This window comes from Hyposmocoma kahamanoa, unplaced genomic scaffold (genome assembly GCF_003589595.1).
Source record: "Hyposmocoma kahamanoa isolate Upper Pololo Valley unplaced genomic scaffold, ASM358959v1 160, whole genome shotgun sequence".
NCBI lineage: Eukaryota > Metazoa > Arthropoda > Insecta > Lepidoptera > Cosmopterigidae > Hyposmocoma > Hyposmocoma kahamanoa.
Window position 1 is genome coordinate 24940 of NW_020653575.1, and position 14556 is coordinate 39495.

The 14556-nt window shown below is 38.7% G+C and overlaps 1 protein-coding gene across 1 annotated transcript in view; it reads left to right on the forward strand.

The window, feature by feature from the left end:
- Positions 1–13781, forward strand: part of LOC113225442 (luciferin 4-monooxygenase-like) — a 26301-nt gene extending 12520 nt beyond the window's left edge. Inside the window, exons 7-12 of the mRNA XM_026457756.1 lie at positions 1323–1463; positions 1909–2034; positions 2490–2573; positions 3222–3368; positions 9120–9285; positions 13453–13781. Of these exons, the coding sequence (XP_026313541.1) occupies positions 1323–1463; positions 1909–2034; positions 2490–2573; positions 3222–3368; positions 9120–9285; positions 13453–13580 (792 nt within the window). The 3' untranslated portion in view covers positions 13581–13781. The remainder of the gene's footprint in view (positions 1–1322; positions 1464–1908; positions 2035–2489; positions 2574–3221; positions 3369–9119; positions 9286–13452) is intronic.
- Positions 13782–14556: the final 775 nt, after the last annotated feature.

Sequence of the window (14556 nt, forward strand, 5' to 3'; positions counted from 1 at the left end):
GCACGGCAGGACTGATCTGAAGAATGCTTCCGCGGCATAACAGCCGTCAGAGTCCGCTTGCATGTGGGAATGCCGAAAGATGTCCTTGCCGAGCCGTCCCATCAGTGAACGCCAGGCCTAAACTAAACTTTGTCTGGAGTGCTAGCAGGATCTAGTAGATCTTCACAATCTCGCGAAATTTATTTTGGAATTACCATGAGCCCATGAAGGAAAACATCGTGAGGAAATCTGTACACATCTACAAAACAATTTAATTATGTGTGCAATCATTCTACATCCTCTACCCAAGGGCGCCTCCAAATTATTGTAGAAGCGTTGCAGAGGCGCGTCTGTAGCGCGTCTTCCGCGCCACTATTAATTTTCATACTAGTCTAGTCTACAAAAATGGCGCGCACGTGTCGCGACTGTGGCGCCTCTGCAGCGCTTTCTATAAGCGTCAAATTTGAAGGCGTCCTAACTTGTGCACATTATTAACACAAACCACTTTTTACGTATTAGTGCATGCCTAGTTATTAATATATTTTCTTATTTTTTCACAAGTCGGGACTAAAAAAATCGCAAAACAATGTATTTTAGAATAGGTACAAGAACACAAACCTATACCTACCTAAAGTATTGGTTATTTTACAGTGCACACATAAAACATTAAAGCTATAAAATACCTAGTCAAATAATCATTTAAACAATAATGACATAAAGAAAAAATAAAACACAATGTGACAAAAATGTTTAGACAATATTTAAATGTGAGATACGAAAGTTAGCAATGGAACGTTCTGACAAGACGTCTCTTGCCAAAGTCAATGTTACTTTAAGATTGAGAACAGAGTGACCATTTGTGGCAGATTGTTGCCATTTGGACAGATTTAATTTTTATTAATTTTCATTGCGACAGAACTTATTAACGTTGTATTAGATGTGGCAGAGTTTGATTGATTTACGTAAGTGGGTTCTTTACTGTTTTTAGGAACAAACTTGAAAACTTGTTATTTTCTGCTACTACGAACAATAGCTGAAGGACAATGTTATACACAACCTATATCAAGTTTATAACCCCCAGCTTCTACAGGCTGTACTCATTTAGCTTTTTTGATGCTTTGATAATGAAGCACAAGTATTGATAGGTCTCTTTAATGCACGTCGTCAAAAACTGGGTCACAAAATACACGGGATGTCGCCATCCTTCTTTGCTATAAAGTTTTATACACGGTAACAACCGATAATGTAAATGTGTCGTATTGAACACTGCAAATGTTCTTCATAAATATGGTTTTAGCTAATCTTTCGTTATGGCCAAATATTTGTATCCTTTTCTCTTACAGCCAACATTCACTACTATGGTTCCACCATTCATGACCACCCTGATCAAACCTGAAGACCGGGACAAGTGTGATTTCACTTGCTTTGAACTTTTGATACTGTCTGGAAATGCTGTACCTGTTGAGCTTGTTAAAGAATTGAAGGTAATTAACTGAGGGTCGTATTCTAGAACTGTATTCAATGCTCAAGTCAGGATTGCACTGGCAACACAAGCACTGGAAATGCGACCCTAATGGCAGGACTTGAGTATGATTTAGTAACACGCAGACAGCAAGCGAGTGAAGTTATTTTTCCCCGCCGCATGCGCCCGCACCCATTCTGCGTAACCGGGCTGTCAGGGTTTTGGCGCGCAGTTTCCGTCGACTCACCGCCGCGGAATCTCATAATTAGGTACCACGGACTGGTTTCAAAGGTGTCGAACAAATGTAGTTTAGTTATTAATATTACCTATATATTAGTAGAACATAATAATTCTTGGAACGTTTTTATTTTCAAGTAGATTTGATTTTAGGCCACGTCAATTTATAAGGTCTTTAGAATCTCGACACATTATTTCATAGTTTTAAAATGTGGACTTTGTTATTCCAGACTATATCTCCAAATACAGAAGTAGCTGAGATATTTGGAATGACAGAGATGGCCGGAATTAGTTTCTGTTACGAAGACTCTCCTCCAGGCTCTTGCGGTAAACCTTTGGGATGCTTCCAATATCGGGTAAGATGTTTTTTAAGCATTGGCATAAATGAAAATAGCGACAAGAAAAATTATTTCAGTATCAAGAATTCATTATTGAGCTTTAGAATAAATATACCTATTCTGTAAAGAAAGATGATACTTTTTACATTTAGACACGAGAGACAGGTAACAAAGCGAATTGTCCGGACTTAGTCTAGTCTTGGTGTGATTAACACAAGTGTTGTTTGAATTTTTATGAGTATTTGGTTATTTATTAATCATTTTCCGTATTGTGCATAAAGGAGCGAATAAAATTACTGTGATGTACAGATATGTCCAGAGTTTGACTATAGAAGCTTTTGCTGGTTTGTAATAGGTTCCTTCACGCTTGGATTCCACTTTACATTTAACATCAAGTAGAATGGAGTTATCTCCTTCGCAAGTGTAAGAAAAAGAAAGTACATTTATTAATAGATACCTAATAAAATTTTCAGCTAATAGACATGGAAACTGGGAAAGACATAAACGTACCAAATCAACGTGGAGAGTTATGGGTTAAAGGACCGGGTGTGTTCAAGGTTAGTAAAGATTTCATAGCAGCAGCCTTTTATAATGATTCTGGTTCGAATCTAGCGGGATCGAAGGATTATTTTCTTAGTGTTCGATCTTAGTATTAATAATAACAAACTAGCGGAGTAATTTCACAAAATTAATTATCATAATGAAACATCTTGACATTGAATAAAAACTTAAAAATTATAATTTTATAATCATTAATACAAAGATTAAGAAAAAATTCCTTCGATCCGGCCGGATTCGAACGGACGTCTTCTAGCTTATATATAATAATTATAAGAAACTAGTGGAATAATTTCACAAAAAATAATTGATTGTCAATTCAATAAAAATGTATTATAATTTTCCTTATTTATTTTCTAATACTTTTTTATCTTTATCTGTCTTTACCGATTCAGATGTGGATTTTCTATTATTCGATGGTTGGTCTCATTAACTCTCATTTCATTGTACTGATACATTGAGGTTACTTAATTCATCTCTACTTTCCGTCAAACTTATGATTAGCCGAGTCTCAGACTGATTTACAGATATTGTGCAATACTCAGCATTTGTTGCCTTATCCGGCTTTAGATCGACACATAGCTTAATCAATCTAAAATCATTTAACATAAAGTGGAAATGTCATAACATATATTTTATATTTCCAGGGTTACTATCACAATCCCAAAGCCACCGAAGATGCATTTGCTAAAGACCGTTGGTTTAAAACTGGCGACATATTCTTTAGGGACGAGCACTGGAACTTCTATTTTGTGGAAAGAATCAAATTGATGTTGAAGTATATGATCTACCACGTTAGTCTATATAAGCGCTTCTATTTACTCAATGTCTCTCGGCAAACTTCGTGTTTCGGCTCGACGACAGCCGAAACACGAAGTTTGCCGAGAGTTTTATTCAGTTGCCCTTTGCCTTTGGTACAGAACGGACGCTTTCAGTCGACTTGAAAGTATATAGACTTGCTATTACATTTTTTATTTATTATACAATGGGAGGAAAGCCCCTGAATTTACAGGCACGACAGATAATTTACAGCGTGTACATATATTTTTTGCAAAAAGCCGATCATCATCATCATCATCATCAGCGTACACGCATCCACTGCTGGACATAAGCCTCCCCTAGAACACGCCAACTTTCCCGATCTCGTGCCGCCCGCATCCAGCCACTGCTGGCCACCTTGCTCAGGTCGTCCGTCCATCTTGCCGCAGGGCGTCTCACACTACGTTTTCCTTGATGTGAACCTTCCTGCAGACATGTCCGGCCCACTGCCACTAAAGCTTGTTGATTTTGCGAACTATGTCGATCACTTTAGCTCTCTGACGTATGACCTCATTAGGGATTCGGTCCATCAGAGAAACCCCAAGCATAGCTCGCTCCATCGCACGCTGAGCGACCTTGAATTTGTGGACAAGGCCTGTTGTGAATGTCCACGTCTCGGCTGCGTAGGACATAACTAGTAGAACGTACTGGTTAAATGCCTTAGTTTTTATTTAGGCTTTGTGGGATTGACGACCTGAAGATGTGGATAAGCTTCCCAAATACCGCACAGCCCAAACAAATTCTCCTGTCGGCTTCCTTTTTGAAGTTGTCCTTGCCAAGCTGAATATTTTGGCCAAAGTAGACGTTGTGCACAACCTCAAGAATAGCCTCACATACGGTTACAGGCTGTGGGGACACATGTGCCTTGAACATAACTTTCGTTTTGTCCAGGTTCATCCTGAGACTTACTCGCTGTGAAGAGTCGTTTAAGCTGTTCAGCATCTCGCCAAACTCCTGCAGAGATTCCGCAATAATAACAATATCATCTGTAAATCGAATGCGTGTGATGTACTGCCCGTTGATGTTGATGCCCCGTCCCTCCCACTCAAGCATCTTGAAGACATTCGCCAACGCATTATTGAACAGTTTCGGAGAGATGACGTCTCCCTGTCTCACTCCACGACGCAGTTGAATCGGTATTGTGCTGTCTTTGGACTTGGACAGTCATCTTGGCTATAGCGTAAAGACTTCTCAACACCTGTAATGTAACGGCAGTGAATCTGACATCTCCGCAAGGAGTCCAGGACAGCCCAGATTTCGATAGTGTCGAACGCTTTTTCGTAATCCACATACGCTAGGCACAAGAGTCGGTTATATTCTTCGATCTTCTGAATAATTTGTCTCAAGGTATGTATGTGGTTCATAGTACTGAAGCTTTTTCGAAATCCAGCCTGCTCCGGCGGCTGAAAATCATCGGTAAGACGATTCGCGATAATCCTCTAGAACAGCTTATATACATGACTCAGGAGCGAGATAGTTTTTCAGAAGAGTCTTGTCCCCCTTTTTGAAAAAACAGGACCACCACGCTCCATGTCTACGGTATAGTGCCAGTGTAAGAACGGAGTTGAAAACCTTGGCTAGCTCCTTTAATAAGACATTCCGGCCAACCTTAATGAGCTCTGTTGCTACTCCGTCTTCTCTCGGGGCTTTGTTGTTTTTAAGCTGTCCGAGTGCTATCCTAATCTCACCCACGTCGATATCGGGAAACTCATGAGAATGGTGGTGAGTTAATTTGGCTCTTGGATCGTTAAGTGTCTCGGGTCCGGGTCGTTTCTGGGCGTATAAGTCCGTATAAAATTTTTCTACTTCCGCGAGTACTTCTGGTTTAGAGGTGACCGTGTTTCCCTGAGGTGTTGTCCTCTTTATCAGGTGACAACTAGAGGCGGAAGATTTTGTGAAGACTTTGGAGCCTTTGTTATTTTCTATGGCTTCATGAATAGTCTTTGCATTGTATAGGCGGATGTCATGCCGTATAAATTTCTTTGTCTCTTTGTCAAGTACCTGACGCTCCGATGTGGCAGCATTAACAGCTTCACGTCTCTCCCTCATTATTTCCAGAGTCTCGCGGGAGAGCTTCAACTTACGTCCATTGCTCATTTGTCGAAAGTGTTTATATCCTACATCGCGGATGATCCTCATCAAGTTATTGGTGATGTCGTTGATGTTATCAGTGGTTTCCTGTAGCACAAAACGATTATGCAGGTCTATTTGAAACTTTTCGTTTCCAACTTCGGTCTGGAGTAGTGTTGGTCGAAGTGCCTCGTACCATTCGGTGATCAATACCTGTATTGAACCTGTTGATCACTGAGACATCTCTGAATATATATCGCTTGTCAGTTAAGATGAAGTCGATCTCATTTTTCGTCCTTCCATCAAGGCTCCGCCACGTCCACTTTCTTTGAGGCTCCTTTTCGAAAAAGGAATTCATCATGAAGTGCCCCTGCCCTTCGAGAAAGTTGACGAGCATTTGCCCCCTAGTATTTCTATATCCATAACCATATGGACCTAATCTCGATTCGTCGCATCTGCGTACTCCCACTTTCGCGTTGAAGTCACCCATTACCACGCTGAAATGTGTTTTGTTACGAGACACAGCTTTGTCTATGTCTTCGTACATAGTTTCGATCTCTTCGTCAGAGTGCGCAGACCTCGGAGCATATACTGTACAACATTCAAGAAATACCTCTTGGTTATTTTCAGTATAAGGTACGCCACCTTCGCCGACACTCTTCCGATCTCCACAACATTGTCAACCAGTGACTTATTGACGACAAAACCGACACCACCCAAAGAAAGTTGGTCTCCCTCTCTGAAGTAGAGCAAGTGGCCTGATTCAAGATTTATCGTGTCCTCGCCCTGTCTTCGGACGTCTCATTTGATGCGACTTAGATCTACTTCGAGTTCCGCGATATGCTCGTCCAGCCGCAGCGTGGGTCCATTGTACGTAGCCAGATTCAGTTGGTTGCGGTAGCCATCCTTAGCCCGGGGATTCTTAGCACCCCCCACTCCGCCGTTACTATGGCTGCCACCGCGATGACCAGGAATAGCAAAGCTATAGGGAACTGGGGTCGATTCTGACGTTATAGTGCTGCTCCAATGCCCTAGTCATCGCGCTGAGCAGACGTGTTGGTAACCGCAGTTCGAGACTTATTTCTGCGATAATGCTGCTGCCCATTACTATTTAAACTATTTTGTAGGTCCCGAGTTTAAGAAATGGTTATACCGCCATTTATCGGTCGCCAGAGCCTCGTTCGTTGACTAGCAGGATGCACCACGAGCAGGTGAAGTTGACTGTTGGGGAGTCTATAAGGATAGTAGTCGATTTCCGCCTTGCACCCCAAACCGATACGTTTAGGAAATATAACAATGGTTATTTTCAAAAAGTCCAAAAATGTGTTTTGTGGTGTTTCAATCGGATAAGTAAAAAATATTTTAAAAGAATATGATAAAAAAAGATATATTAATTCTTTTACGGTCAACTAAAAAGGTATGAAAGAACAATACATTTCATTTGAATTAAGACGATTTTGACTATTGTCTCAAACGGAACATGATTTATGATTTTCATTTATGCTTTAAGAAACTACATTGTTTAAGAACTTTAAAAGCTAAATTGGTTGAGGCTATCCAATTTATAGGCTGTCTGGAGATATTAAGAAAACTTTTGATTTTGAGATATGAGTTTTTGATATAAGAAAACAGAAAACAATAGGGCTGTCCTAATGGAAAAGCTTGATATTCGCCTTGATATCTTTAAGAAATTCAGGAGTTGAGGGCCGATGGCAAAAATATTATTCTCATGGGCGAATCGTATGCACACATCGAACACAAACGAGAAATCTTGGACAGAAAAAACAAAAAAGGTGTAAAGAAACCAATTTAGAAAGGAGAACGTAAAATCATTGTTCATGCTGGAAATGAAAAAGGTTTTGTTCCAGGTTAACCGATGTTAGATCGATATCGATCGATATCAAACTTAGCTCCATAGTCAGTTAATACCAAATCTAACCCCTAATAGTGATATATAATGCACCATATCATAACAATAACAAATGGTCAATTAAACCCCCGAACTCAAACACTCCAAAACTTCAAATTATAGCTTGGTTACAGCAACACAACATTCCTCACAACCCAAACTCATTAAAGCTCGATTTATATGACATTGTAAAAAACTCGCAGTTTTCTATTGACCGCATAATGGAAGAACATGGAAAACATTATTTTGGTCTCAAATTAAACTAAATTAAACGACACGTAGCTATTAAAAATATAGCAACGAATGTGACAACAATCAAAGAAACTATAATGGAAAAAATAACATGATTGAACTAGAAGAATGGAAAAAAGTATGCGATCATGCAATAAAATGTGAGGTTGAATATAGAAAATTTGAACCGTACAAGGGTAATTTTATAATAAATACCTGTTCGAGCAGCGCGGAAAGTGATTATTCCATCGATGGCGAACGGCTTTGTTAGATGAAGAAATGCATTCAGATACGGACTGAATAGAAATGATTAATTACCGGAAAAATATACATTTTTAGTTATACAAAAGACACACTTTATTCACTTTATATTTTTGTTAACTTGTTTATTGTTGTTAATAGTTTTACAGCTCTATATAGTTCACACGGAAATTAAAACAAAACAACCATAAAGCACGTTGTTCTCTATCTATATATAATCTATAATAGATTTTAAATCTATAATTAATGGACAAGGAAATTCATATGCTCGTGTATTAGGAAACCCGATGATTGCTGTGAGACATTGAGAAAATAGAAGCACAAACGTTGTATTAACATTTGAAATCCGACGACAATTGTAAATAGGTACGGGTGAAAGGGAAAAATGACTAAGCGACACTTACGTGGAAAACGAGTTTTCAAAATATTCTAAATCTTTCAGCGTGAATCAGAACAATTTCAATAATACTTATTTTTAAGCCAGAAGATATAGATAATCAGAATGATACTTATTTTCAAATTAAAATTAAAATTTGGTTAAGTGACCAATTTTTAATGATTCTGTTTATATATTTGCAGTCTTTAAAACGCAAAAAAATGTCGCTTGGTACCATTTTCCTTTGTCCCGTGGATATAATAAATCTAATCCTCTTGTTTCTCTGGAACTCGATATCTCAATTTTAGTTGTACTACAACAATCCGGGTTTCTTAATTACACTTAAAGTTCTGACAGTACCTTAGCTGATGATCGTTCTTAAGCTAACATACACGTTAGAAAGAACGAGAAATCGCGAAAAAAAAGAAAATTTCGATTTTTTTTGTCGACACGAGAGCCCAATACATTCTGTCGAAGGAAGTACGGCACCTGTTTATTGCAACCTTTAGTAACTGGCGTGAACATACTGCAATTTATGGGAATGAATTCATCCCAACTAGGAAGATACTTGGTGATGACAGCAGTGCCGATTTGCTAACTACGACTGACCAAAGGTTTTTACTTTATTAACAGCAGTTTTGGGCACAATTTATTATAAAAGAAATGGAAGCTAATTGTTTAGCAACGAAATTGTACGTAGCATAATTAATGACAGGACGAACATGTCATGCGCCTGCTAGAGCTCTATTGCTACTAAACAAAAAGTTCAATGAGCTATGCTTACAAAAACTTGCTTCCATTCCTCATCCTCAGTTACTTACGACAAAACGCTCCAAATTTAATTTCTTGAGTGTGACATTTTATAAATATTACTTACAGATATCCCCAGTAGAATTAGAAAACTTGATCAGATCCCATCCAGGAGTATTAGACGCGGCTGTAACAGGAATACCAGACCCTGAAAATGGAGACTTGGCGGTTGCTTGTGTCGTACGACAGAGTGGCAGCGGGGTCACAGCACAAGATATTAAGGATTTAGTTAAAGGTTAGTTTCCTTTTTAATTAGATTCGAGAACTTTCGAGAACTTAGACCTAGGCTATCGTTAGAATAGATGTAAAAAGATGAATAGGTAGTATTCGTATGTAAAATATGCCAATGAATGTTTAATTGCATAAATTGAAGAAATATTGTACCAATATCAAGAATATAATACATGATATATATTTATATGTTATATAGCTCGTGGATTTATGATATTAAATAACAATAACTTTTGTATAAAAGAACCGACTTCAAAAGTTTGTGGATTGACGTCTATTTGCTGCGTTTTATTGAAATCGGTTAGTGAAAAGTGAATCAAATCTAATAAATCGGATTTCATCCCCTAGTTCGGCACCCGTAACATACACACAAAAAATACATTGGAATTTGCATATAAAACCAAATATTGTCGTAACTCAACATTGAGCAATCGAGAAAATACAATTTGAAAATTAAAAATTAATTATTGGATGGATCTTATTTCGAATAATGTGATTATTTTTATTTACGCATGATTATAACAATAATTATAATATTAATTAATGGGTAATTAATTTATTTGTAAACGAGAATGTTGGTTTCTTTCTGTTTTTTTTTTTATTATTTCAAATCGTGTCCTCTCTATTATACAATTTTGAGTTATGACTGTATTTGTTTTCGTGACCGAATTGAGAACCTCCTTATTATTTTTGTAGGCGGGTAAAAAGCAAGCTATTCCTTTATTTTCATATTTTTCCGTACGGTCTTATCTGTAACATTAACAAGCACGCACACGTCAACAATTCACATATGTACGTCCAATTGTTGGATGCAAGAGTCAGCAAATCTAAAAAGCCACCACTCAATTAGACTACCTAATGCGGACTTGGCACTTTTCACGTCTCTCAGTTACGTAGTTACGTGATTTTTCTCCGACTTGAAGTCACGAAGAGGATAATTCAATAAAGCGATGCAAGTCATTATTTAGTAAACTAACTGCACATATAATACTATAAGTGCAGGTTGTCCGGTGGGAATTCAAACGAACGTAGGTGTTGGACGGACGGACTACAAAGGAGTAGAGCGTACACTCACTGCGCTATAAATATAAGCAAAACCATTTTTTATAGGTCAAGCTTCTTACATATTTAAGTTTTCATGGAAGTTCACGTACAAAGATGGGCAAATGCACGGGTTATAATAACCCGGCACGGGTTATAATAACCCGGCACGGGTTATAATAACGTTGTTAATAATAATAATATAATTATTTATTCAGACAACACAATTTTTTTAAGGTCCAATAGCATTAGTAACTTACAAATATAACTTAAAGACTAGGCTAATGGTAATAATAATAAATAGTTGTACAAAAATTAAATTATAAAAAGTGGCAGCCGACTCATAGATCTCTCACCCGCATCCAGACTCAATAGTCTCTTGTCAGACTACTTAATCAGGACCCGAATGAAAGATTTCATAACGGGTTTCGTAGTGCCAGGCAAGGTAACGGTTTAAAACCCATTAATACCCAAATTCGAGGGTAAAAACTATTTCAATTATAAATTTGGCGTAAGTCGTGTTTTGTTGAAATTATTAGAAAATCAACCGTGATCATGGGATCTGTAAAGGGCCCGAAACGTCGGTTTGTTTGAAAAAACAAATATACGCGATTTAAATCCGGAGAAATAGTTTCATTTCCTATGTGTGTGACAATCGCGAAAACCTAAGAACTCGATATTAGAAAATGTTTATTGCTCTCTGATCTAGACTATCAACATTTGCCTTTCTTCAGAATCGGTTCGCTTGATAACCGCATTAAAGTAATTTGTTCAAAAAAATCGTTAGAATTTCGATATTCGTCATATCGTCAATTCGTCTACTTTCCCGATCGGCCCAAGCATGATCGGTCGGGCACGGGCAGTCAACTCACCTTTTTTTTACGGGGGGAAATCTTTATAGATACCCCTGAGCCCAGGGAGACTCGGGGGTTATGTGGGGACTCTCCCTCCAGACTGGAGGGCCTACCTCACTAAAACCCGCCCGGGTTTACCTCCTGCCGGTTGAGTCGGCGCCGTGGGGTCGGTGCACATTCACCACGACGCCGCCCGGCCGCCCTAGCTTGCGCCAGGGCTCCCGCGCCAACGGATGGGTAGATCAGTTGTCCTCCGACCCGCCCCCTAGACGAGTGAGGCCGTGCAATGCAGGCTCCGGAGTCCCTGTCCAGAGCCCGCTGGCCTCATTAGGGGATCGGGCGAGCAGCGAACTGCCTTCGCCTTCTACCCGCACGTTTGCGCCGAAGCAGGTGCGCAGCCTTCTTTTGCGACATAACCTCTCCGCAAAAGGAGGCCACCGCCTCCCAGGACTCCTCGCTACCGAGCATGGCGACAACCACGCTCGGTAGCGACTGGTCCTGCCCTATTGTCCCCGTCAGGGTACGGCGCTGCTCATCCCACCGGCTGCACACCTCTGGGGTGTGCTGTCAGAAATGGATTAAAACCCGCTGCTTTGGGTAAAATCTTGGTTAAAACTGCCCATCTCTGTGAACGGTTGCTTTGTGAACATTTTTAATTGTAAATATACAAGTTTGACGTTATAACATTGTCACTTATCAGTTCGCTCAATTACAAATTTACCAAAATTGTACATAGAAGGTTATAATAAGACCATGAAGCCGTGGTAGCCTAATACCTAGACCTACCGTCACTCAAGCAGAGGCCGTAGATTCTAATCCGAGCGTAATCTGAGTTTTATGGAATGTATGTGAAAACTTTAATTTGGAATTTACCATGAGCTGTTCGGTAAAGAAAAATATCGCTATGAAACCTGCACGTCGAAGAAGGTGCACAACCCTCAGAGAACGTGTGAAGCGTAGCGGAATATGGCCTAAACCCACGCCTGATAGGAGGTCTGTGCGCAGCAGTGGGACGTATAAATGGGTTAATGATTTAAACCATTTAAAAACCATTTAAACCATTTATTTTCACACACATAATAATAAAAAAAAAATTTAAAAAAATGAGTCCAGAAATTATATATTTAGCTTTAATTAAAGCGCTGGAAGAGTAAAACAGGAATTTCAAATTTAGTCTACGATATAATTATGGTTAATAAGATTTTGAAGTGTCATTCTATATTTGAATATATATATTTGTTATTTCTATATTTGTTCTCATGAGAAACTGTAACCTACAAATTAGATGCTTCTACAAGCGCTGCAGTGGCGCCACTATGGCGCTGCAGCCGCGCCGGTATTAATATATTTCAAACAATATTAGGAGCGCAGCAACATTGTCTCTTTTGCATACTAAATATTGTAGCAGTGGCGCGCTGCTGCACCACAGACGAGTCACAGCAACGCTTCTACAAGCGTCCAATTTGAAGCACCAGTGTCATACAGTGGCGAACTTGCAGTCCTGGCCTCCCTAGGCCCCAGGCCGTGTAGTCAGTACCAGCATGCGTTCAGTAGTTTTTGAGTTTATCGGGATCAGATAGACAGACAGCAGTCACACACAGTAGTGATTATACATTACATTATAGATATGTAACTTATCTATTATATATTACTTTATACATAAAAAGTACGAAAGTTGTTTACGAAGATTACTGTTATACGATGCAGTGCTGTGGCCCGCTATAATGTGAGCCTTTAGAATATTTAAGTAGTCGCCATAATGTAAGCCTTTAGAATATTTAGGTGGTTTGAGTAATTTGTGAATTTCAATAGTGAATTTTTTGTTACGATTGACCGCCCCTAAAATCTGGCCACTCTAGGCCCGGGCCTACTGGGCCTTAGGGCAAATCCACCACTGGTTTCATATTCGCTTGTTTTTATAAAATCCGAATAACGTTTGAAGCTTATCCAAACAATAATACACGTTATAATTATTAATACAAAGATCAAACACTCAGAAAAAATTCCTTCGATCCGGCCGGATTCGAACCGACGTCTTCTAGCTTACCGTGTCAGACGCTATACCAATTAAGCTACGGAACGAACTAGCGAACCTCACGAAGTTTTCTATGTGCTTGCGTCGTATCTTTGCATTTGGTTTTTTCAACGACTTTTTAGTCGTATCTATGAGAAATCTATGAAAGTTTTATCACCCAGTTAGATATCTTTACAGTTATCATATCAATGAATATCAATTCAATAAAATATTAAAATAATACACGTTTCATTTTTTACAGAATCCTTACCCGAATACAAGCAGTTGCGAGGAGGCGTGATATTCATAAATGAGTTACCTATGACCGCTTCGTCCAAGATTCATAGAGTAAAACTGAAGCAAATGGTTCTACATATGGAAAGGGAATAATAAAGTCACCTTCGTTCACTAGCACAACTAACACGAAGCCTACAACCAAGTCTTAACTAAAATGCAACGTTTTTAATGTATAGACAAGAACATTCACAACAACTACATGTTCCAACCTTAGAATAATAACGCATAGAAACCTAGTCCGCACACGCTAAGTGAGGCAAATTGAAGCGCGCTAAAAGGGCCTACACGAGCGGGCGGGCCTTCAGTGCTCAAGGTCAACTTGCACCGCGAACAGATCAAGAATTTTAGCTAAAAATGACGAAATTTGTGGTAAATGAGTGTAAAAATACGTCAGACAAACATAAAATAGATACTAACATCACATTCCACAAGGAAGTAACGCGTTTCAACTTGTATTTTTACATAAATATTCACTAAAACCGAAAATTAACCTACTACTAAAACTAGCCTTCATGAATTTGATTTTTGCCTCACTTGTGACAGTTCGTTTGATATGAAACTATCATTCTATTTTATTCTAAGGTTCCAACTATCAGTGGTGATAGTGTTTTGTTTTGTGTTGAATTTTGTCAAAGAGTATCAGTATCGTAGTACCGCGAACAAACGCGACAGTCTATGCCTATTGGAAATGAGCTAGAGATAATATTGAGTATTTACCAATGATATTTATCCACAGTTGGGGAATTAACGTGACAGGGGGCAAAGTCGCTATTAGTTGCACAATACATTTCATTTTGCTTTGACCCAGAGACCTTCCGCTTACTATTTTTAATTATCATATCAGAAAAAATTACTTAAAAGAATACAGTCGAGTTCTTGAAATTATTGATGTTATGTTATATGTATTTTTCCTAGCGGAAAGGCAAACATCGTTAGACAATGCACCTAGCCTTTTTTTATATTTTTTACATTTATACATGGTGACTATTTTCTTGTTCATATTATTATTCCTACTCTATTATTGTTTAGTTAGATCACTCTGTTGCTTACTAATCTGTGATATTGAAGT